Below are 25,897 nucleotides of genomic sequence, written 5' to 3'. Positions count from 1 at the left end.
GGGCTACAATAGCCTGCTTCAACTTTTAGTTTCTAATTGTATGAAAGAGACTGGATTTCAAATAGGTAGACAGTCAAAACCTAGAATTGAGATTATATTGTCCTTCTGTAGCACCCTGCATTTATCTACAGTTGTTTGTATTATTTATAGTGCAATGTTCTATAAGACCTTTTACGTTTATAATGTGCTTTAGTCACTATTGGAAGAAGACTCAATATTCTGTATTCTCTCTTTATCACTCTCGGCTAGGCATGCTAATTTATATGTGTCAGAACTTTGAGGACTAGGAAACCCAGTTCCATGTAGATTGGTTCTATTTTATTGTAAAGCTATAGTACCATCATAGAATCTTGCAAGTCTTAATACATTTCCCCTTCCCTCCCTTCTTCATGTGAACTAGGGACGAGCCTGTCTGAAATATTTACTCATTATTTTCTCAACCCTGGCTGATGCCCTCTTATCTGTCTGTTGCCCCATAGCAGCTCTCCCTCCTATTCTTAAGGTCCACTCCATGTGCCCTCTACAGCATATCTGCCTATGTGATAGACAAGGTCATTTGCTTAAGCTCCTCCTTTTGGATCTCTGAACAGTGGCAGTGGAATAACTGACTTTGCTTTTCCATTGTAAATATGAGGTTGTCTCCATGTTTTTAGAAAAATAAAGGTCTACAGCAGTGTTTCTCAACCTTGACAATTTTAAGGCATGTGGACTTATGCTGGCTGTGGAATTCTGGGAGTTGAAGTCCACATGCCTTAAAATTGTCAAGGTTGAGAAACACTGGTCTACAGCGAAGCAAATACTTTAAATGCCTATGCATGTCCTTTATGAATTTGGTGCAAAAAAAAAACCCCATACACTTATTCTGTGATTCTGTTCAAGGGTTTTGATTTCCAAGTTTGAAATTGTAAATATCCTCATAAGAATATTGCATCTGTCATTATTAGATGCTTAGGCCAAAAAAAATAGATCCATTTTTCTCACAGTTTTGACAGACACATTTAAGTATGAATTATGCAATAATGCTTGGCTGTGGACTTGTTGGAAATGTAAATATAACTTACTTCCTATGTGTATTCTTGTCTGTCACGAATAAAATCAGGAGCTTCACTATAGCATTCTTTTCTCTTGAAACTCAAGGTGGAAAATCTATTGCAGTAGAATGCACAGAAGGTAATGTTAATCAAATACCGTACAGCTTTCTGATAAAACCTAAATACTGACAATTTCGGTGATTCTGGGATCTGTAGCTAAAATGGAATGTTGTGCTGTATTACTCTATGAATGCCAATATAATATAATGTCATATACTTGCACGAGCTTTTCGTTTCTTCCTTACATCTACTAATTATATAAAGCCAGTCCTTTTCTTTGCCACTAACTTTGTAAGCATTTAAAAAAACAATAATTAAACATTGTTTTCCTTCTATTTTTAATTTTAATTTTTGGTTAATTGATAAATCACTTTTCATATATTTATCTAACCTGTATGTTCATTTTCCTTTGTTCCTTTCAGAGGAAGTAAATAACCTTGCAAGACCTGGTAAGTATATTATACAGGATAATATATAAAACATATAAGGATAACATATAAAAACTGCAGATCTTTGCTCATATATGTTAATGTACTGTATATTATACTGGATAACATATATAAAATCTTTAGGATCTTTGCTCATTAATAGAAATGTGCTTAATACTGTTATTGATAGTACTCATTATTTTTTTTAATTTTTAAATGTGTCATTGAGTTTATAGTCAACATGTATATATATTCGGGCTATCCAACAATTTAAGTGTTTCCTTGGCCTGCTGTCCAGCTAAAAGTAGAAATTAGGTGGATAGCCAATGTAATAAGTTGGTTTATTCATGTGGTGGGCTGAATCAAAGCTATTTTGACTTCCTAAGTTCATTAGGAGAATTCTCCTCCAGTAGCTAAAGATTTGAATCATTGAGTGACTATGTACAGGTTGGTGTTGTTAGTTGCGAAGTCATGTCCAACCCATCGTGACCCCATGGACATTGTTCCTCCAGGTCTTCCTGTCCTCTACCATCTTCTGTCGTGGAGAGAAACCAGAAATATATATCAACTATTAATGAATATCAACTACTGTATTATTTATATATGATAAGATGTTCCAGATACTAAGTGAAGATAGTTTGAAATGAATCACACTTTGTTGATCATGTTAAAACTAGTACAGGTATATAATCAAGTGCTTTGTAATTCCAAGGAATTATCAAATGATGTTTTCCATTAAGAATTATGCCAAGCATTTTGTTCCGTCTCTAAAAATCATGTCAGGTCTCTTACATATTTGAATTTTGACAAATATTGCTGTGGGTTCTGAGCCACTTTTTTTGCATGATATGTCTTTATGGGTGTATATTTATCCTTAACATTGTAAGTTATTCTATAATAATAGAAGAACGAAAAACAACATCTGGCATAGAAGCTGATTTTAATTTACCAATGGACAAGAATCTTTTACTAGCTCAAAATCAGGAATTAGAATCCCTGAAAGCTACATTAAGTTTATATAATGAGCTTGGAAAGATATTTCTGATTTACATATTGAGTTCTCAGTAAATAACATTATTGGAATATTTTCATGACTGATAAGATGAGAGTAAATAATTTTGCAAGGCGTTTCCTTAACTTATTCAACACTTGGGAACAGCAGGACTGTAGTAAGTATTAGGATCAAATTTTAATTTCTTGGGACTTAATTCTGCTTTCGGCATTCTGGAAATAGAAATCTAAAAATTCCAAGATGTTAAAATATGTTTCTCTCCACCATTAGATAAAAATATCAAAATGGGGGCTTCACAAATTATATTGGAAACAGATTGTGGCTAACATCAATTGGAGCCATGGTGGCACAGTGGTTAGAATGCAGTACTATATTGCAAGCTAACTGCCCACAGCCAAGAGTTCAATCCTAACCAGTTCAAAGTTGAATCAGCCTTCCAGCCTTCTGAGGTCAGTAAAATGAGGACCCACGTTGTTGAGGGCAATAGGCTGACATTTGTAAAAACCGCACAAAGAATGTTATAAAGCGCTATGGAGTGGTATATACAGTAAGTCTAAGTTAGTGTTTCTCAACCTTGACATTTTTAAGGCATGTGGACTTCAACTCCCAGAATTCTGGGAGTTGAAGTCCACATGCCTTAAAATTGTCAAGGTTGAGAAACATTGGTCTAAGTACTATGTCTATTGTGTGTCTGTATTTGTTGTTTACATTGCCTGATAAATGGAATATTGTCTGGTTTTTCTGAACAGCTTTTATCTGACCCACATTTCACAAAATTCCAAAAATTATTCAATCATTTAATATAATATATTAATTATATTAAAATATAATTATGTTGTTCTAGCAGGTAGCTAAAAATACAGACAGCTATTTCTAACAGGCCCAGAAAATTATAATTATTTCAATAGGGAAGATTGAAATTTTACTTGTGAAACCTTCATACAGGTAGTCCTCGACTTACAACCATTTTTTTAATAACCATTCAAAGTCACAACAGCACACAAAAAAACTTATGACCGAGCCTCACACTTAGGATCATTGCAGCATCTCAAAGGTCACATGATCAAAATGGCAACCAGCCTGTATTTATAATGGTTGCAGCATCCCAAGGTCATGTGATCGCCGTTTACAACCTTCACATCTTGCTTTCGACAAGTAAAGTCAACGGGGGAAACCAGATTCGCTTAAGAACCATATGATTCACTTAACAACTGAAGTGATTATTTTAACAAGACTGGCAAAAAAGGATGCAAAATTGGACCTGACTCACCTTAAAAACCGCCCTGCTTAGCAACAGAAAATCTGCTCTCAATTTTGTTTGTAAGTTGAGGACTACCTGTAATATATATCCAATAATGTTATGACTTTAAAACACAGGTAAGTCTAGTAGTGCTCAGTTTTAAAAGTGACGTAAGCAGAATTCCAACAGGAAGTAAAACTGGGATAACTCTAGTGAACAGGATATATAACTTTTTTAAAAAATTAAAAACACAAACATTTCCCTTGTTAAGAGCAAGAGTGATCCAAGCTGAAGAACATCTGATTATTTGTAAATTTTATTGACATTGGCGATGTCCAAAACTTTTTTCATTCTTTCTTTACAAAACAGATCTTGAACAACCAACTGAAAGACAGTTTGGTAAGTAGCTTAATATATTTTTCCAACCAGGCAAATATTTATTTATTTTATTAAAATGCCACCCATCTCAGTAATACAGTAACTCCGAACCACTATAATACAAACATGATGCATATCTAAGCTAGTGTTTCCCAACCCTGGCAACTTTAAGATATGAATGGCTGGCCAGGAAATTCTGGGAGTTGAAATTCACGTAACTTAAAGTTGCCAACACTGAGAAACGCTGATCCAAGCCAAAATTCTTCCTCAACAAATTATAGAAGTTCTCCCATTTTCCAAAAACTCACTTCTCAATACCAGATTGCCCAATTTATCCAAGCAAAAAGAAATACAGCAATATGATTCTAGGCAGGTTTGGAAGGGGGGAATCAGTATTTTCAATATTTAACAATGAATTAAAAGACTTTTGTAAACTAAAAGAAGAAAATCCTTATTTGTAATTTGTAATATTTTGATGTGAATATCCTATTGATGTCTGATAGTGTCTGCATGGTCCCTGTTAGATATTATCTAACCAAATCTCCTTATTTCATGTTTTGTGGTACTATAGCAGTGTTTCCCAAACTTGACAATTTTAAGGCATGTGGATTTCAACTCCCAGAATTCCACAGCCAGCATTGCTGGCTGTGGAATTCTGGGAGTTGAAGTCCACATGCCTTAAAATTGTCAAGTTTGGGAAACACTGTACTATAATTCATAATGATTTGGACTACAGTTTCCTCCTCCCTCCCAATTTTGTCTTTGCCTAGCAGAAGGCAGATAAGGAAACAAATACGTTCTAATCTAGGTATACAAATTTAAATATGTAGATTTATCATTCCTTATTATTTATTTAGATTTATATTCTACCTTTCTTCCCGGAATTTAAAATAGTTTACTGGGGTACCTCTCCTTAGCAGCCTAATGGAAGAACTCTCAGGCAAGTTAAATTTTCTTTACACAAAGTTGACAGGTCCAGACTAGTACACCAGTGGAAGAAAGATGGAAGGTACAAATTCTTAATTTGCAGGAGCAAATCCCATCATTAACTACATTGTTTAATACAATTGCAGCAACCCATTAAATTAAAATTTTAAATTTAATTTAAATTTAAAAAATTAAATTAAATTTTAAAACATAACGTGTTCTTTTATAGGTAATACCGTCATCATTGTTCAGAAATTATTGAAGTCTATAAATAGTTCATTTTTTAAAAAAAAATGCTTTCTTTTAACTTCAGAACTCCTAATAGTTAAATTAAATAATTGACTCAGACAAACATGGTTTATACAGGGGATTTAAGTACAGCCATGAACAATAAAAGGTCAGTGAAAAAGTATAATAAAATGCAAACTATTTGTATGATGCTACATAAAGATCCTCATTGCAATGGAAACTAGCTAGGCTATTGCAATTATATTAAGCAAATGCAATGATGGAATTTGCTCCCACACATTCAGAATTTGTACCATCAGTCTTTCTCCCACTGCTGTACCAATCTGAATGTGTCAAGTTTGTGTAAAGAAAATTTAACTCAGATGAGAGATCTTTCATTATGCTGCTATGGAGAGATATCCCTGTAAGCTACCTTAAATTCCTGGAAGACAGGCAGAATATGAATCTAAATAAATAATAAGGAAGGATAAATCTACATATTTTAATAGCACATATGATTTAAAAGTGATGCTCCCATCATTATTATAAAAACTGTTCAAGAAAGCAGAGATTATTCAAAGATGAGTCAAGAATCTGGAATTCTTATTCACAATTTTGTTCAACAATGAGATAGCAAAGCAAGATAGCATTTAACAAAATGCAAAATTCCCAACTGGAAGTACAATTCATGCTGTTTGTTGTTTATATTACATCTGATAGTTTGCAGACTGAAATCCTAACCATAAAAATAGGTTCGTATTAAATCCCTTTGTGCTGATTAACCACCCAAATATGTGATAATTGAACTCTTGAGAGTGTGCAGTCATTTGTAACTCTCCATGAAATGACTGTTATTGAAATAGACCTTGACAGATTGTATAGTATTTTATCTATAAACTATTTGTTTAATCGCTGAAGCTGCAAGGATAAACAGTAAATATAAGTCCAAGGCAAAGAAATTGGTTTGCAAAGGTTTCAGAAAAATGATTAATTGTTACCACTTTTTAATGCCTTCGGAAGATCACCCTTGGAATACTGCATCCAATTTTGGTTGTCATGATGTAAAAAGCTCTGAGCTACATTGCAATATTAAAAGAACATGGGAGAGAGGGGGAAAAAAGAAATGAAAAGAAGGACTATGGGGTGACATGATAGCAATGTTCCAATACCTAAGGCATTGCCATAAAGAAGAGGGAGTCAACCTATTCTCCAAAGCCCCTGAAGGCAGAACAGGAAGCAGTATATGGAAAATAATCAAGGAGAGAACCAAACTAGAACTAAGGAGAAATTTCCTGATAGTTAGAACAATTAATCAGTGGAACGAGTTGCCTCCAGAGGTTGTGGGCGCTCCAACACTGCACGTTTTTAAGAAGAGATTAGACAATCATTTGTCTGAAAATGATATAGGGTTTCCTGCCTGAGTATGGGGTTAGACTAGAAGACCTCCAAGATCCCTTCCAACTCTGTTATTCTGTTAAAACAAGGCAGGAAGTGAACCTGAAGTTGAATCAAATCTTGGATTAATGTTTGCCCTTGTTTCTGTAGTTGATATTAACATGCTTTGCTTCCCTCTCCCTAAGTACGCTTCATTACATATTTTAATGGGGAGTTACTTATGTATAAGATACCATGAAGTCTGCTTACAAATTATCATGCATGTAATTTCCTTGCATGCATACTATGGAAAAGTATTTAGAAACATGCTTTGTTTTCTGCCTTTGTAGCAGTAGATAAGGTAGCACTACTGATGGGAAACATGAGCTATTATAACCATCCCAAGCTCAAGGCTCCGTTAGTGGATGTTTATGAGCTGACCAACTTGCTGAGGCAGATGGACTTTAAAGTGGTCTCCTTGCTGGATCTGACCGAGCCTGAGATGCGGAATGCAGTGGATGAATTCTTACTGCTCCTGGACAAAGGTGTCTACGGTAAGAATGTGTGATCTGGTGGCCAAACAAGATGAGCTTGATATTTTGCCGGAATGTGTCTTCCATGGTTACCTTATTTGGTTGAATTTGGATTTCTGCAATGAGGAGGGAATTGGACTTGATAGCATAAGTAGCCTCTTCTAGCATTGTGATTCTCTGATTCTAATAAAGTAAACAAATACCGTAAATGCCGGCGTACAAGGCGACCCGGCGTATAAGATGACCCCCGTCTTTATAGCCGGGCCACATTCCTAGAACGTCGTCTTATACGCCGGAAACTACCAGTATTTCCGGCGTATAAGACGACTTGGCGTATAAGACGACCCCCATCTTTGGTGCCGATTTCAGCGCTCACGGAAGTCGCCTTATACGCCGGCATTTACGGTAGTCTTATTTTATAAAATATATAAGAAATGTATATTACATTGGTTTAGTTGTAGACATCTACCACAGGTGGTCCTTGACTTACAAACATAATGGAGCCCAGAAGTCATGATGTTGTAAGTCAAACACTCATGTGATCAGACTCAATTTTATGACTTTTTTATGGCAGTGATTAAGTTAATGCCACAGTTGTTAAGTGAATAAGGTGGTTGTTAACCAAATGTGGGCGGTAGTTAATCAAATCAATGTATTCCTAGGGGTGTTTTTTTGGGGGAAACCAACCAAAGATATCATAAATCACAGTCATATGGGCACGGAATGGTGCAACCAGTTGTTTGGGTCAGTTGTCAAACAACCGAAATGAAGTCATGTGACCATGGGGTTGTGGGTAGCCATTGGAACTCAGGAACCAGGTTGCCAGTAGCATTTGGGAGGATCTGTCACAACAGTTGCCAAGTGACTGATTGTTAGATGAGGTCTACCTGTGTATAGTAGGTAAAACTGCCATCCTGATTAAATTGGCACTGAATGTGGCTGAAGTTCAGCATGTGAAGCTTCCATTCACCAAGTGATGGGCAAGCCTCTTATTGTATATACCAGGAATATTTCATATTGCTGTCCAAAATTTATAGCAAGGATGTGTCCTGGGCCTCCCTCTAGGCAGAAATGCAGTCTGTGGCTACCTTCTCTGTAACAGATGATAGGCCTAATCTGTGTCTCCATTTGGTTTATACATTATGAATGAAAGTGAATATACGTGTCCCAGGATAATATTGCGGGATCCAGCATTATGGGTCAGTCACCAGAACCAGAGGTTTAGTCTTCCGAGCTTTCAGACTTGTGCTGGAGTCCATCATTGGGAAACTTTTCGAGTCCAAAAACTTGGAAGACTAAACCTCGGTGACTGACCCAGATTGGATCCTGGTTTATAATTTTTTCCTGACCTATCCTTTTATTTGTGAGCCTGTCTCTTAACTTTTAATCGTAATAGCATGAATGGTTTGTTATTGTTTGCTTTCTAAAAGAAGTAACAGTTATCTTCAATTCGCATTTTACTGTTTGCAAAATCCTATTTTTATGTTAATTTTATGTAATGGTTCTGGCCATTACATTTTGTTAGGATTTTTTCAGGGTAATCTGAAGCCCTCAAGAATCTTTCAGTCAGTGTTAACTTTTTTTTTGATAATTTCCAGAGTAGATCTGCTTCATTTGATGGCTCTATGTTCACTGAATTTCAAATAGATCTTTAGATCTTGTCACAGTGCTTGCTGTTCATCTTAAGTAACTATGCTTGGGTACTGAATTTTAAACAGATTCATGCTTAGATTTTAAATAATGCTACTAGGAAGTACCTAAGAAGTGGCCTTAAAATGTGATAATGCCGTTCAATATATTTATCGGTTATAAATTTTGGAATGCCCATTTACACATTTAACGAACGAATAAGACAAATAAATTTTGATTTGACTTTATCTACCTACCATTGTGGTCTAGTGTTTAAGACCGTTTCCAAATTGGAATGCAGCCTTCAGGCTGTAAATTTTTTTCCCATTCATTGTGTATACCTGTTAATCAAGCATGGTCTGTTCTACCAAATGCATCTCTCTCACACGTCTTTTTGCCACGCTCAATCTTGTAAATGAAGAGGCTGTGGGCTACAACCTCTCAAATCATTGATACTCCTCTTAAATGCCTATTACATTTTCAAACTGTTTGAAAAATGCATGTCTCTGAAATCTCACCAGTATTTTATTTTTCGTAGTTGTCATTACAAGTACTTCACCAGGGAGGATAGGAAGAGCCCAGTGCCTGATAGTACATAAATATAATCACGTATTAGTTCGAATTGGACGTGTTTTTGCAATAGATGTTGCACACAATGTGAAGTTGTTATATATGCAGCTTTCTCATTGATCAGAGGCTTTATGCTTGACTCACTTAGTTCCTCCTGATCTGACATTCGGAATGCCTTTCGCTTTTCATCTTGCTGAGCCAACAATTGCTCTGACAGGAAGATTTATTGTAATAGCATTCACAGACTTTCAGACCACCACATTCTTTGACAATCCTTTTTAGCAGTGGCTTGTCAGGAACATTCAGATCATTTGCGTCTATCAATGTGATGTTGCAGTTGCTTCCTGATCAGGCTCAGGCAGGTTTGTGTCCTTAACATTGTGCTCTTGGTTTATATTTACTTATTTTTAAATCGAATTTGTATAGCCGCCCAATTCACACATAGGTAACTCCAGACAGCTTACAAAATTTAGAAAATCCACCGTATAATAAAACTGATTTTTAAAAAATCCTCCCACCCTTGGCAGTAACAACATAATCAAATCAGCCACTTGATTGGATCCATCTCCGTTCGTGGGCCCCAGGCCCACTGACAAAGCGATATTTGTAGGGCCTTTCAGAAAAGCAATAGGATGGGGCCCAATCATAGCTAGGGGAATGATATTCCATAAAGAAGGAACCGCCACCGAGAAGGCCCTTTTTCGTGCCGTCACTAGATGGCAGTCCCTAATCAGTGAAATTCATAGCATGCCCTGCCTTCCTCCTGGTGTGCCAGGTAAATGTAAGAAAATATTTTAATATTGTAATCAGATATTTTGAAAGTTCTAGGTCACAACCTATGAAAATCCAAACACAGCAGAAAGAAAACCACATTCTTATCATGGACTCTTCAGAATCCATATCATGATATTATCTAGAGATTATTTAACAAAAAAAATGTTTTGCATAGCCTGATATTAAGTAAACTTCTCCAATACCCACCAAATTTTATATAGTTTATTGCTAAAGATATTTTTTTTAAAAGCCTCAGTAGCTTTCCCTTCCATTTATTCAAGTTACATTGTGCAGGAAAACGTGAAGACTCAATACCACTTCCTTTAGAGAAGCGTTTTTGTTAAAATAAGCTTGACTCCTGGGCACTTAACAGATATTTGTAGCAGATTTCGTGGCCGCAGTATGGAAGTGGTTTGCTTGTGCATTATATTTTTCTTGTTTAATTGAGTGAACATTCCTTGCACTCTGGAAGGAATCAAGGGAAGATGGTGTTAGAGCAGTGGTTCTCAACCTGTGGGTCGGGACCCCATTTGGAGTCAAACGACCATTTCACAGGGGTTGTCAAACAACGCAGTCCGCCACTTTCCCCCCCCCCTTTTCCTTAGCTGTGCTACTCCCTTTTATTCTATTGGCTTTTGAAAGCCAATAGAATAGACTCCCTTGAATAGAGTCTAATTCTATTGGCTTTCAAAAGCCAATAGGAATTGTCCAGGCTGTCTCTGCCCTGCTGAGCCCGCCAAAAGTCCCATTCTGCAAACGGTGCTGCACCAGTTGAGTAGTCCTTGACTTACAACCGGTTGAGTAGTCCTCGACTTATGACCGGTTGGGGGTCGCGGCATTAAAAAGGTTGAGAACCACTGTGTTAGAGCAACCAGGAGCAGTGATATCTGGGTATTATGAGCACTGAGGTTCAATACAAAACATCCTTAAACTGATGCAACTCTATGTTGGGTTGGGAAGGCTGCATTAAAGCACAACATCCTTTACAATCAGCTGAAGTAGATCCTTATCCTAATCTCTCAACTTAGATTCCTTGTTTGTTTAGCAGTGAAATTAAATGAATAGGGTCGCTTAGCCATCTTGCTTAGTACAATTGTTAAATGTATTTTGGTTTTCCCCCTCCCAGGTCTGTTATATTATGCTGGGCATGGCTATGAAAATTATGGTAATAGTTTTATGGTTCCTATTGATGCTCCAAATCCTTATCGAGCTGCAAACTGTCTGTGTGTACAAAACATCCTCAAACTGATGCAAGAAAAGGATACTGGCCTCAATGTATTTTTACTGGATATGTGCAGAAAACGGTATGATATTGTTTTCCTCACTTAAGAATTCAATCCTGATAATCCAGGGCCCAAGATACATAGCTATATGGATTCTGCAGAAAGAAACATGTTAAATCAGCTAGCTAAATAGGTGTTTCAACAATTTTCCAGTTCTTGGAAAATTATTTTTTTTAAACTTGGTTTTCAGAACAAATGCAAAATAATACAGAATAAAAAGAAGGGGTCCTTGGTGCACTCTGAACTTGACATAAGGACTCCCTCATTTCAACCCCGAGCTACAAATATTTTCCTTTAAAGAAGTATTTCCTGGGAGTTATATTTCGCTGTTGTGTAAGAGACTTACTCTGCCTTCAAAGTTAAATGGTAGATATAACATGATTACCAGGTGCAAACCAAGTTTTTTAAGAACATTGAATGTTTCCTTCCAGCTGATATAAGCTCAAAAATCAATATGATAAGAACAGGGGTTTATTTTCCTGTAGCAAAGTGGTGTCCAACCTTGGCAATTTTAAGACTTGTGGATTTCAACTCCCAGAATTCCCCAGCCAGCCATGAAGTCCACAAGTCTTAAGATTGCCAAGATTGGACACCCCTGTTATAGTAATATCTTGTTAAGGATCCTTCAACTTCTTTTCCGATTACTAGAAGATTTAGCTGGAAAGACAACTGTGCTTGTCCTGTGTGGCATCACCCATCCACCAACTCTGTTTTTCTTCACTAAGGAGATGGTCTTTAAAATTCTGAACAGGCCAACCTCTCCTCTCCTTTGTGGTCCATAAAATGAGTTGCACATATTGATTATTCTTTGTTCACAACTTAGTTAAGTCCAATTCAAACATTTTCAAAGATTCTATAAATCAGCTCTCAAGCCATTTGTTTTTAATCAACTTTATTATTTACTCTCAACAATGGATTGGATTGACATTTAGTCATCTTTGGAATAAGCCAATGTGGGATCTAAATCAGTCATGATTAATTCAGTCCATTGGTTTCTATAGGTGCATTCCAATGCAGAAACATTTATATTTAGAGTGTTTTTAAAAGGTTTTTTTAACAGTTAAGTTTAAAAAAGCCAACAGAATGGGAATGAGCATTTTGCAAGAGTTGCTTTAATTGTCAAAAATAGTCAGATATGTCCCTAGTCATGAAGTATATGTTTCCTGCTATATTGCTCTAGTAACATATAATATTAGCTTTGCCCTTTTCAGGATAATGTTGATTTGCATCTTACGAAATTAAACCATGGAAGGTATTTGCCACACTTCCATAGGCAAGTAGTCAGCAGTGTTGGCATCATTACACATCATACGTAATCATTGTTGCTCATTCCATAATTTCAGTGAGTAAGCAAGCAACTACTGAGAAGTAGTTGCCTAATTACTCAGGTAACCTCCAGAAATTGTGGATGCTCCATCACTGGAGTTTTCAAGAAGAGATTGGACAATGATTTGTCTGGAATGGTATAAGATCTCCTGGTCAAGCAGGGAGTTGGACTAGAAGACCTCCAAGGTCCCTTCCAACCCTGTTATTGTATGTTAAGTTCTGAAGACCAATGCTATTCAGTCAGCCATACAGATAAGCAGTCAGCTCAGAGGAAAGGGATAAGATGACTCCATTTAATGAAGATCACAATAACAGTGGTATTCTAAATTAGTTGAAGTCTCTGAACTGTGTCTTCAAGGACACTGGATACAGTAGTAAACTAGACATGAGTGATTGCACCAAGCTGTCCAGGACACCAGTTCAATAAAAATAGATTATAACAGTATTTTAACCTGACAATGAAATGGTGGTATAGCTGGCTAGTTCAACCAGCTGCTGTCTGATATGTGGAATAATTAATGCATAATGGGAAAGGGCTTATAAGGGTCTAGAAGTGAAGCAAGCACTAGATGAGACAAAAATCGGAATCCAGAGGCATACAGTGCATTCAGAAAGTATTCAGACCCCCTTCACTTTTGTCAATTTTGTTATGCTGCAGCCCAATTCTACAATTGTTGAAGTTCATTTTTTCTCATTAATCTACACTCAGTATCCCATAATGACAACATGAAAACAGAATTTTAGAAATGTCTGTAAATTTATTAAAAAGGAAAAAAACTGAGGATTTTCTGCCATTCTTCCTTGCAAATCCTCTCAAGCTCAGTCAGATTGGTTGGTGATTGTCAGTGGACAGAAATTTTCAGGTCCCTCCAGAAATATTCAACAGGGTTCGAGTCAGTCTGAAGTCTTGAGCACTGTGGAACAGGTTTTCATTGGTGATATTCCTGTACTTTGCTCCATTCAGCTTTCCCTCAACCCTAACCAGTCTTCCCAGTCCCTGCTACTGAAAAACAACCCACAACATGATGCTGCCTCCACCATGCTTCACTGTTGGGATGATCTTGGGCAGGTGATGAGCATTGTCTGATTTCCTCCAGACATAACATTTAGAATTGAGGCCAAACAGTTCAATCTTGGTTTCATCAGACCAGAGAATCTTGCTCCTCACAGTCTGAGAGTCCTTCAGGTGCTTTTTTGAAAACTTAAGCAGGCTTTCATGTGTTTTGCACCGAGTAGAGGTTTCTGTCTACCCACTGCCATAAAGCCCAAATTGGTGGAGGGCTGCAGTGATGGTTGTCCTTCTGGAACTCTGTCCCATCTCCACATAGGATCTCTGCAGAGTAACCATCGGGTTCTTGGTCACCTCTTACTAAGGCCCTTCTTCCCCAATTGCTCAGTTTGACTGGGTAACCAGCTCTTGGAAGAGTCCTGGTTATGCCAAACCTCTTCCATTTGATAATTATGGAGGCCACTGTGCTTTTCGGAATCTTCAGTGCAGCAGAAATTTTATTGTAGCATTCCCCAGACCTGTGCCTTGCAATAATCCTGTCTCTGAGCTCTGCAGGCAGTTCCTTTGACTTCATGGCTTTTGCTCTGCTGCAGTATGCATTGTCAGCTGTGAGGCCTTCTATAGAGAGGTGTGTGCCTTTCCAAATCATGTCCAAGCAATTCAGTTTATCACAGGTTGACTCCAATCAAGGTGTAGAAACATGTCAGCAACGATCAAGTGAAATGGGAAGCACCTGAGCTAGATTTCAAGTGTTGTTGCAAAGGGTCTGAATACTTATGCCAATGTGATATTTCAGTTTTTTATTTTTAATAAATTTATAAACATTTATAAATAAATTTATAAACATTTCTAATATTCTGTTTTCACTTTGTCATTATGGGCTACTGAGTGTATATTAATGAGAACAAAAATTAGGTTCAACAACTGTAGAATCAGGCTACAGGCTGACCAAAGTGAAGAATGTCTGAATACTTTCTGAATGGGTTGGATTGGGCTGGATTCAGTCAAATTCTTGTTTGACTGTTCTATTTCAATTCAGTGTTTTTTAAATCATTTTAATCATTTTTTAATCATTTTTATTATGTTTATTGAAGGAATGAATATGACAATACCGTTCTCATCTTGGACGCCCTGAAGGTTACAGCTAACATAGTTTTTGGATATGCCACGTAAGAATAGCTATTAAAGTATTTATCTTTTTAAAATGTGGTAACTTATTTCAATTTCTAACTAATAATAATCTGAGTTATCTTTGTTTTTTAAAGTGGGTATTACATGAATAAAATTTTGCTTGGGGCTTTAGCAAAGCTTTATAATATGTATGTTAGAAGTTAAAATCTGTTTTTATTCATGATCATTATTTAAACTGTGAATGGGCATCAAGAGAGATTTTTCATTCCTCTGTCACTGAGTCATGGACATAACTTCCAGTATTAGAAAATATTGAAATATTAAACTTATAAATGTCTCATCTCTTCCTTGCCACAGAAGAAAAGAAATAAAAGAAATAACTGAGCTGTTGATCTGAATATTAGCACCTTTTTAGCCACTTAATGAAAAACTTGCTTTTAAAGATAGGATGAAGAGATAAAGCATTCAGTTCTGTTTGAGACATCTCACTATCTACATTGTTTTCTCACTGTGTTGAAGAAAAGAACATATTAAGTCTCAGACTATGTTGAGAAATTCTAAACAGCAGCTATTCTTCTTTGATGGAAGAAAAATGGAGGGAGATTTCTTAAGGCCACATAATGTATCCATGACAGAGATGTGCTTGAATCCAGATGAGATTCTGTTTGTGGAAACTGTTGGTTTTTAGAACTTGGAGGACTCTTTTTTTTTAGACTTGGCATCTATGCCCTCTGACACCATGGCTACTCATTTGTCAGTGTGTTTGTGGGAAGGATTCACTTATGACCTAGGATCCATTCATCCATCTATCCAATCTCAGGAAGAAATACTATTATGTGCAGATAGTTTTTTGTAGAGACTATTTCCCCGTATGTCAAATGGTCACTGTGAAGAATGAAGCTGGCCTGCACAGTCAGTCCATCAGTCTGTCCATCCTTCGATCCATCCATGCCAAGCCAGCCATCCATTCCAATCCAACCCAATCCATCCATCTTTCCATCAATCCAGCCCAATGCAATCCAATTCATCCCTCCATCCATTGAAAGAGTCAATTAGATGGCCTGTGGCTGGTTGACATACTAAATTATTTTCTATCTATCTGATCAACTTGAACAATTAGAAATATTCCTGCTGCACTATCTGAAACAACGCTAGCTCAGAAGTTTAACATTGTAGTTTAGATGCTGCATGATAAAGACGCCTCTCCATCTATGGTGGTAACATCCTGTCAATATATTGTTAAGGTGTCAAGGGGCAGAAGCATTTGAAATTCAGCAGTCTGGATTGGCCAATGGAATTTTCATGAAGTTTTTGAAGGAACGCTTATTAGAGGACAAGAAAATTACTGTGCTGCTGGATGGTGTAGCAGAAGGTGAGAAAAACCTACCAGAAATAAAGAGAGATATTTATGGATTAATTGAATAATAGTCCTTCCTTAACAAGTGCTTATTCATTCAGTGACAATTTAAAGATATGACAGCCCTGCACTAGAAGTTATGACCTGTTCTCATTATTGTAGCTGCTGCAGTGGTCTTATCATGATTGAGGTGTTTGGCAACTGGATTGCAATTATGACATCACAGCATCCCACGGCCACATGATTGCCATTTGCAAACCTCACTGCTAGCTTCGGACATGCAGTCAATGGGGAATCTGGTAGAAAGTTATAAATAGTTATCATACAACATGTTTAACAACCATATGAGATTCACCCAATCACAATCAGAAGTACCAAAAATGCCACTGTAATTTGGTACAGTCATGTGACATCATACTTAGTGACTGAGTTGCCTGTCCCAATTACCATCGTTAAGTGAGGACTACCCATGTTTTATATACTCTACTTAGAAGGAAAATTCTAAGCAAGGCTTTATTGGAAAGGTATTGTGGACCAGAAACATAACCATTAGTGACGTACAAGAATGCATTCCAGAAAATTACCCTATATTTAGGTTTTGATCAGTTCATAAATTCTTTCCTATATCTGACTCACTAATTACAATTGTCACCCATACAAGCAATTCTTTTGCATAGCCTAACTTGGTGTTTCATTTGGTTCTACACCAAAAGACTATTGTGTGAAAAGCTAGGGAATCAGCAGGTATACCTTATTTATATAAGCTTGCTGGATGAGTTTTTTTTTCTCCAAATTGTCCCTCAAATAGATTTTTTGCCATATTGGAATACAGATACATATTTTAAACAAGCATCTGGAAGTTCGTGAGAAAAACTGCCTGAGGAAATGGGGTAATTTCAGTGGAAACGGTGGTGGTGATGAAAGAATTAGTGAAGATTGGATCTATCATTTTTCTATTCAAAATCATCCCTTTTTACAGCTTTTGCAAAGAAAAATGAAGCCTGTCTAAGAATTTGCTGCTAGCATTATGAAAAATGTTAATGTGCCTTCATTTGTTCGAAGCTGATTTTGGGGGTAGGGGGAGCAGAGTAAGAGAGGAGAACTAAGGAGAAACTTCCTGACAGTGAGAACAATTAATCAGTGGAACAGCCTGCCTCCAGAAGCAGTAAATAGTCCAACACTGGAAGTTTTTAAGAAGAGACTGGACAGCCATTTGTCTGAAATGGTGTAGGGTTTCCTGCCTGAGCAGGGGGTTGGACTAGATGACCTCCAAGGTCCCTTCCAACTTTACTACTATAACTATCTCATGAGTGGAGAAGGAAATACCTCTTCTCTTAGCTCTTTTACGTCGATTCTGCAGCTAGCCACAACTATTGTTTATGGTCTGCTGCTAGTTTGGTGCCATTTCTTTTATTAGAACTAATTTCTCTGATAATCTCAGAAAATCAAGGAGTTAAGTACTAAGTGTGTAAGTATTAGGTAGGGAATTAAATAGGGAAGCTATGCATCGGTCAGTTATTCCTTTGATAGTCGATTTCCTGTGTTCTGGGACTATCATCTATTGCAGACATGTCAAACACAAGGCCCGGGGGCCGGACGCAGCCCACGAAATGGTTTCATGTGGCCCATGAAGCCATCCTGGAAACAGTGAGGGAATGGCCCCCTCTGCCTTGGCCCTGGCCCAGGCCAGCTGGGAGCCAATGTATAATTTTGTGGTGGCTGAAATACGCCAAAACACAGTCAGTCTTAGCTCCATAAGCCCCCAGGAACAGAGGCTCCTCCAGTGGACCATGCCTTGGTACTTGTCCTGGTCCCACCCGCTTCTGCCAGAGACCCTCAGATCTATCCCACTCCTGCCCAGGCCCCGACAGGCACCCTTGATTCAAACGATGTAGAGCTGGCCACACCCACCAGTAGGCCACACCCACTCCATCCACACCCACCCAGTAGGCTGCACCCACCCTGGCCACACCCACCCGGCCCCCTGAGGGCAACCGCAATGCTGATGCGGCCCTCAATGAAATTGAGTTTAACACCCCTGATCTATTGTATTGTCAGGGTTAAATTGTATGAACTGAGGCAACTGGGATACCTGTTTTATATTGTTTCATTATAATGTGTAATTACCTAGAATCTTAAGGTTAGCAGTATAGAAATTATTGCACCAAATGAATATTTTCATGGGGAAGAAACAGCATGATCATTATTAATCAAAATGAGCTTGTGGTTTATTTTTTATTTTTAGATATGGGAAAGTGTCATCTTACCAAAGGCAAGCAAGCTTTGGAGATTCGCAGCAGCTTATCTGAAAAGAGAGCGTTAACTGATCCTATTCAGCAAACTGCAACCTCAGCAGAAGCCCTGGCACGCAATCTACAGTGGGCGAAAGCGCATGGTACAGTAAATGTGAAAACAAACGTTTCTGCTTATCCACAAAAGACAGCTGGGTGACCTTGGGCCATTCACTCTCTCTCAGTTCAACTCACCTCACAGGGCTGTTGTTCTGGGGAAAATAAGAGACAACTGTTTATTAGATAAGTTTGCTGCCTTGAGTTACGTGTAAAAGCAGAAAATTAAGTAAATAAATCTGCAGCCCCTTCATGGCCCAGAAATATGTACTTAAGAAATTAGGTTATTTGTTTTGAATGAATCAGCTTCTGAACTATGCAGAAGTGAGAAGAGGTAGAGGGTAAGAGTAAAGAAAATGAAATATAGAGGGAAATACCATTATTTCCTTGCTTAATTTACTTTGTCAATATTACCCCATAACTTAGGAGCTGGCAATTGTTTTATTGCCCCCCCCCCCAATTGTTTTACTGCCTCCAAAAACATTGTCTTTGGTAGTACCCAATCCCGCCCCATTTAACTTCTGAATTATGATGGAAAAACTACAACAGGTATAGCTTTAATAAAGATAAAAAAATAATCCCCACCTCTGGAATACTTTTTATTTACAGGAAGTCCTGGACTTAAGGCCACAATGGAGCCTGCTCCTTATAGTTGTAAGTTATCATGGTCATAAAACAGGTCACCCATGTGACCTACCTGATTTATGACTTTTTTTAACAGAGATCATTAAGCAAATCATCACAATTAACAGATTAACAGAGTTGGAAGGGACATTAGAGGTCTTCTAGTCCAACCCCCTGCTCAAGCCGGAAAACCTACACCATTTCAGACAGATGGTTATCCAACTTCTTCTTAAAAACCTCCAGTGTTGGAACACTCATAACTTCTGGAGTCAAGTTGTTAATCAAAACCATTATTTGCTATGGGGCATTTTGCAAAAACCCAGAATTAATTGCCAATTTTCAGCAAAAATGTAAATCATGACTGCAGGATGCTGCAGTCGGCCAAGCATCTGAAATGTGGTCATGTGACTGCATGGGGGGAGTGTTGGAACTTTGGAACCTGGGCACAAATACTTTGGGGGGGGTTGCTATAACTTCAAATGGTCACTAATTGACCAGTTGTAATTTGAGGACTACCTGTATTTGACATCCCCCTCCAATGTTACACCTGTCCTAAACTATTAAATATAGCTCCTAGCTATAATTTACCCACCTTGCTTAATTATTTTCAGATTTGCTAATTGTCACTTGCTATTCCTACAAGGCAACCTTTCACAATCTGACAGCCTCAAGGGCAGGGATGGGTAACTGTGGCCCCTTCACAGCCTGTGAACTTCAACTCCCAGAATTGCTGGCTCAGGAATTCTGGGAGTTGAAGTCCACAGGTCGCAAAGGGGCCATTTGTTGCTCACCTCTGTGACAGGTTGATTTAGAGTGCTATTAGTAAATGAAAACGTATTTTTCAACATTTTGGGAGGAAAAAAGAGCAGTGGATTACAAGGCAAGGCAGAAAAATACACGATAGCATCTTCCAGTGGTTGGAAACCACTTCTCTATATCTGCAACTGCGGAACTACTAAAATAAACTTGTGCAATTCGGGGAAGATCATGACTAATAGGCATGAGGAACAATGCTGTTTGCATAGCTGTTTTTAATGAGAAACAGGTATGGATCACCGCCTTCAAAAATGTGCTTGTTTTCAGAGCTTTCTGAAAGTATGTACCTTCAGTTTCAATGCGGGGTTCGGATCCAGCTTGGTTTTGCTGCAGAATTCTCCAATGTCATGATCATCTACACAAGAATTGTAAAGAAGCCGCCTGAAATTACCGTTTGCAACGCTTATGTCACCGATTTTCCCTTTGTAAGTTAGTCTCAGAAGATGGCACATTTATTGTTTGGACGACGATATGTACAAAACAGAAATATCTTGCTTTAAACATGAAACACATTTGGCATGATAATAAAGCAGGAGTCCCCAAACGTGGCAGTTTTAAGACTTGCAAACTTCAACTCCCAGAGGGAATTCTGGGAGTTGAAGTCCGAAAGTCTTAAAGTTGCCAAGTTTGGAGACTCGTGATATAAAGGATGAAAATGAAGGAGAGGGGGTTTCAAAACCTAACCACCTCATCGTTTTCATTTTAATGCTTTCAATTTCTACAGGAATTGGATGTGGATCCGAAAGAGGCCAATAAAGGAACTCCTGAGGAAACCGGCAGCTATTTACTTTTAAAAGATTTGCCCAAACACTGCCTCTACACAAGAATAAGTTCACTACAGAAGCTAAAGGTAATTACTTGCAGGCAAATTGGGTTTGCTTTCTTATATTTCTACATCCCCTGAGTGGCAGCAATGCCGTTCAATTATTGTTTAGACCAGGGGTCTTCAAACTTGGCCCTTTTATGACTTGTGGACTTCAACTCCCAGAATTCCTCAGCCTGACAAGCTGGCTGAGGAATTCTGGGAGTTGACATCCACAAGTCATAAAAGGGCCAAGTTTGAAGACCCCTGGTTTAGACCTACTAAGGTTATCCTTTGCTTGCAGCTTTAAAATTGGAGTACCGTAAATGCCGGCGTACAAGGCGACCCGGCGTATAAGACGAGCCCCGTCTTTATAGCCGGGCCGCATTCCTAGAACGTCGTCTTATATGCCAGAAACTACCACTATTTCCGGCGTATAAGACGACTCGGCGTATAAGACGACCCCCGTCTTTGGCGCCGATTTCAGCGCTCGTGGAAGTCGCCTTATACGCCGGCATTTACGGTATGTATGTTGAAGGAGGGCAGAGTAACCTAGAGGTGAAGATGCTCACCTCCCACTTGGAAGGTTGAGAGTTCAATCCTAGGCAGTGACAGATGTTTCCCTATCAGGGTGCAAGGAGAAAATATCTGCTCTGAACTCTACATAGGCATCAGGAAGAGCATCCGGTCGGTAAATTCTCAGCTCCATTCAGTCGCCCCCCGCAAATCCACCCCACTAAAAGGGATTTCAAGATCATAAAAAGAAAAAAATATGTGTATTGAAGGCTGCCAAACAGCAAATGTTTCACGTTTGATTCATTGGATGTGGATCAGTGGTCTCTGGAAAAGTAAAACAAACTGCATGGGGAAGTTGCTAGAAAAAGAAATAGTACCGAAGAAGGAGATACTGGCTTTTGTAACAAGTCTTAAATATGCATAGGGCCGAGAAATGATTTGGGAATGAAGGATAATGTGAGATATAGGTAGTCCTCAACATAGAACCATTTATTTAACAACATTCCAAGTTACAATGGCACTTTAAAATATTATTTATGATGGTCTTTGCACTGAAATTGTTGCAGTCACATGATCTTGATTCAGGCACTTGACATGTATTCACTATAGATGTAGTGTCCTGGTCACCTTTTGCAACCTTCCCAAACAGCTTCCAACAAAGCTGGGAAGCTGGTTTTGCTTAAGAATTGTGGCAAAGAAGTCATAAAATCAGGTGTGGTCTTTTAATGACTCACTTAATGACCTCATTGCCTAGCAATAGAAGTTCTGGTTGCAATTGTGGTCATAAGTCGAGGACTCCCTGTACTATTTTGAATGAGGAAATTGCCCATTGAAATTGCAGTGTGACTTAGCAAAAAAAAAACGTAATTTGATTTGCAAATCACTCTAATGGCTGGTGATCCAGTACAACTTTCTGTATATAAAATGAGATTACTGGAGTTTGTAATTCTGTATTCTGGAGGGCCCCATTTTGGAGAATACTGATCTACCATGAGTTACACTGGATAGGGCAAAATATATTTATTTCTTGATTTAATTTTCCATGGAATGTCTCCCTCTCAAAGCAAATTATTTCTGTGAAATTCATTTGTTTGTCAGGTTCTATACATTCTCTAGTAGAGAGCAAGCCAGCATAAGACCATCATATCTATTTCTAATATCTAGTGCAGGGCTTTCCCAACCTGGCAACTTTAAGACTTGTGGACTTCAATTCCCAGAATTCCTCAGTCAGCATGGCTGGCTGAGGAATTCTGGGAGTCGAAGGCCACAAGTCTTAAAGTTGCCAGGTTTGGAAACCCCTGTGCTAGATATGGGGATGGCACAACATTGGAAATAGATGGCCAGCATCATTTTTTTTTCTTTTTAAGGTATCCATCTTGTGAATTTCATGATAGAAATATAGAGATGTTTGATCACAATCATTATATTCTGAATTACGTTGAATGCCTGGCAGCAAAAAGCTATCATTATTAATATATCTCCCTTTAAATCATAGGAAGATTTAACATTCACTGTTTGTCTGCATTATGAATACATGGGACTTGAGGACAGTGTGGATGAAAGAAAGGTGGTTAACATCGGCAAGCCGTTGGTTGCTAAATTGCGCATTCACCAAGGATTTGGCAAGTGCAGCTGCTTCCAAAGCTGTTGTTTGCCTAATGACACTTCCTCCGCCCAACCATTGGCCACAGAAGCAGCTGGATTCTACCCATCTCACCTTAATCAGCCGCATTCTTACACAGGCTTTGTCCAATCAAGTCCTTCTCTTATAGAAAGCCTGAGGCAGCCGCCCAGATGCCACTGCTTGATGGTGCCAGATAGGTTAATGGGATGGCAGCCAAAATGGTCACACTCATCTGATTCAGACCTGAGCAATATTCCTGTGGAGACCACAGACGAACTCGAATCTGATTTCTCCGGAAGTTTAAAACTATCTCATGAGCCTTAAACCGGTTTTTGTGTAGGTTGGCCTAGCATTTTCAATGGCACTGCCCTGGAATGACATTCTGAGGCCTGGTGACATCTTTGCCTGGATCCATACATTGGGCTTACAGTATTGGCTGAGGGCGAAAGAGATTTAAAAATGTCTTCAGACAACCGGGAATTCATGTTGCAACGTTCCCAGATATTAGCCCTTGTGAGGGGAAAGATGAAAAAGAATTTGGTGAAGGCAGACTAGGTTTCTGCGGGAGATGATTCCCTAATAACCCAGCACATTTATTGTCAGAATAAGCATAAGCTAAGCACAAGTCTTTTAAGATACAGAATTTTTAATGTGCTGATTGAGAGACCTACAGGAGCTCTGATACCAGGCAGTGAGGAGAGGGAGAATAGCAAATAGGCAGAAAATCAGGCGATCCCCATGGGCAGAGCAGGCATACGTTTAAGCAGCATTTTGGGAGGAAGAAGCAAACTGGCCTATTACGGAGTCTGAAAAGAAGCCATCACAGAATGATCTTACAATCCAAAGAAGTGGATATTAAAGGAAGTTAAGGGATATGGAGCACCAACTTCCTTTGCTCTCAATTACTGCTGAGAGTCGGGAACCAATGCACAATTTTGTGGTGGCCATCTATGCTGAAACGCATTCAGTCTTAGCTCCACAAGGCCATCTGGAAACAGCGAGGAACCAGCCCCTGCCATGTCGGCTCCACCCCCTGGGTGCATGCTGTGGAGGTGTCACCCTTGTGAGGAATGAAGAAATGCATCATCACCTGGAAATGATCCTGGTCCCACCCCCTTCTGCCAGAGACCCTCAGATCTGTCCCACTCTTGCCCAGGCCCACACAGGCACCCTTGACGCGAACGATGTAGAGCTGGCCACGCCCACCCAGTAGGCCACACCCACTCCATCCACACCCACTCAGTAGGCTGCACCCACCCTGGCCACACACACACACACCCCGAGGGCAACCGCAATGCTGATGCGGCCCTCAATGAAATTGAGTTTGGCACCCCTGACATAGTTGGATTTTCTCCATGATGCACCCATCACTGCTGTAATTTAGACCTTCTACCTTGCTGTGCACTTCTATTTTTTTCCTTGCACCTTTCCCACAATAAGAGAGCTAGGTCTTTGCATACTGTGACTGAAGTATGGTTAATTTTGAGTCTGGTCATTTGTTCCTCTGGCGAGGATTCTGGGTTGGTTGGTTTTGATAATACATGTGTTTGTTTTCTTGGCTGGCCACAGTATTTTGAAGAGTCTTCCCCAAAGTCTTTCCATGATTGCTCCAGATTTTGTTCTTCTAGTACCCCAAACAACCAAAATATTTCTGCTGGACCCTGTCTGTCCCCAAATTGTTCACGAGAAATTCCAGAACATGATAGCATCTCCCTTGTTCAGGACAAAGCATATGTTCCAGGTCATCCTTATTCTTAATTCTATTTCAGGTACTAGGTCAGTTTTAGTTATTTAAACAATTTCATCCATATCCTTTTTACAGTATTTACCGATAATTATTGGCCTATTCCCAAAAGAGGTTTTGAAATATCCCACCAAGAAATTAATTCTTGTTCAGTCTTTTTTTTTTTGCACTTGTTATTTTTCTTAACATTGTTAATTTAAGATATTCCCAAAGATCCAAATATAATAATTTATAAGAATTCTTTGACTTGAGTTTTTATTTATTCATGCACACATGCAGGGCACTTTATTCTTTCCAAGACAACAGAATGTTGCAAAGAAATTCTGTAGAGGATTTTGAGATTCTTTCTGTGTATCCCTCTGTGCTTTTAACTGTTCGAAAACAGATTGGAATGAGATGAAATTTTGTGTGGCAGGACAAACTAGCAAAATGAAGATCAAGATCAAAAATTACTTGGATCTGGCTGCCAGTTGCAGAACAGAATCTTGAGGTGGGGGGAGGAATCCTCTTTTGCATCTTAATGGGAGAAGCAGATGGGGAGCAGTTTGAAATGTTGCCAAGATCCAGAATGGAGCATACACGCATGGAGAGAATCACAAGCACAACACTAGAGGAGAGCAGAAACAGAGGCAATACATGCATTTACAAGAGTAATACGTTATATGTATGCGTTAGAAGCACACTGAGTAGACTCTCACCCACACACAGATGCTTAGGCAACACATGCTGATTAGCCCAATTGGAGAGTGTACATCAACACTCCCTGATAGAATTCATTATTTCATTGCGCAGAAAAAAATAAAAGGCACTTCATATAGCCACCAAGATAAGAGAGGCTGGGAAGCCAGGCTTTGCATTCTTTTCCTATGTTGTTTGGGGAAGGTAACTTGGCACTGATAGTATCAATGCAGATGCATAACAAAGTATTATAAGGTACGTCCAGATCAGTATTAGGCCATTTTGCCTGCTTAGGCCAACCAGATACCTGCATAGGTTAACTGATTAGAGACTATTTTGATAACCAAACTTTTGTATATATTCTCAATTCTGTGTTAGTAGCTCCTTTTAATAACCACAGGAAGTAAATAAGTATACCCTACTGTAGCCATCTATGTAACTTGCATGTGGTCAAC

At 38.6% G+C, this 25,897-nt stretch overlaps 1 protein-coding gene across 2 annotated transcripts in view; it reads left to right on the top strand.

Annotated features, from left to right (window-relative positions):
- MALT1 (MALT1 paracaspase) overlaps positions 1-24,071 on the top strand; it is a 42,058-nt gene extending 17,987 nt beyond the window's left edge. The window contains exons 7-17 of one of the 2 annotated variants that reach the window (XM_039358086.1): positions 1,138-1,170; positions 1,514-1,540; positions 4,141-4,170; positions 7,029-7,232; positions 11,311-11,488; positions 14,897-14,971; positions 16,178-16,305; positions 18,536-18,685; positions 20,346-20,503; positions 20,803-20,928; positions 22,892-24,071. In XM_039358086.1, the coding sequence (XP_039214020.1) occupies positions 1,138-1,170; positions 1,514-1,540; positions 4,141-4,170; positions 7,029-7,232; positions 11,311-11,488; positions 14,897-14,971; positions 16,178-16,305; positions 18,536-18,685; positions 20,346-20,503; positions 20,803-20,928; positions 22,892-23,344 (1,562 nt within the window). In that variant the 3' untranslated portion in view covers positions 23,345-24,071. The remainder of the gene's footprint in view (positions 1-1,137; positions 1,171-1,513; positions 1,541-4,140; positions 4,171-7,028; positions 7,233-11,310; positions 11,489-14,896; positions 14,972-16,177; positions 16,306-18,535; positions 18,686-20,345; positions 20,504-20,802; positions 20,929-22,891) is intronic. The other variant, XM_039358087.1, reaches the window with a different exon arrangement.
- The last annotated feature ends 1,826 nt before the right edge of the window (positions 24,072-25,897 follow it).

Source organism: Crotalus tigris, unplaced genomic scaffold, assembly GCF_016545835.1.
Source record: "Crotalus tigris isolate CLP2741 ecotype Arizona unplaced genomic scaffold, ASM1654583v1 scf7180000018975.1359446, whole genome shotgun sequence".
NCBI lineage: Eukaryota > Metazoa > Chordata > Lepidosauria > Squamata > Viperidae > Crotalus > Crotalus tigris.
This window is presented reverse-complemented; position numbering and strand designations above follow the sequence as displayed.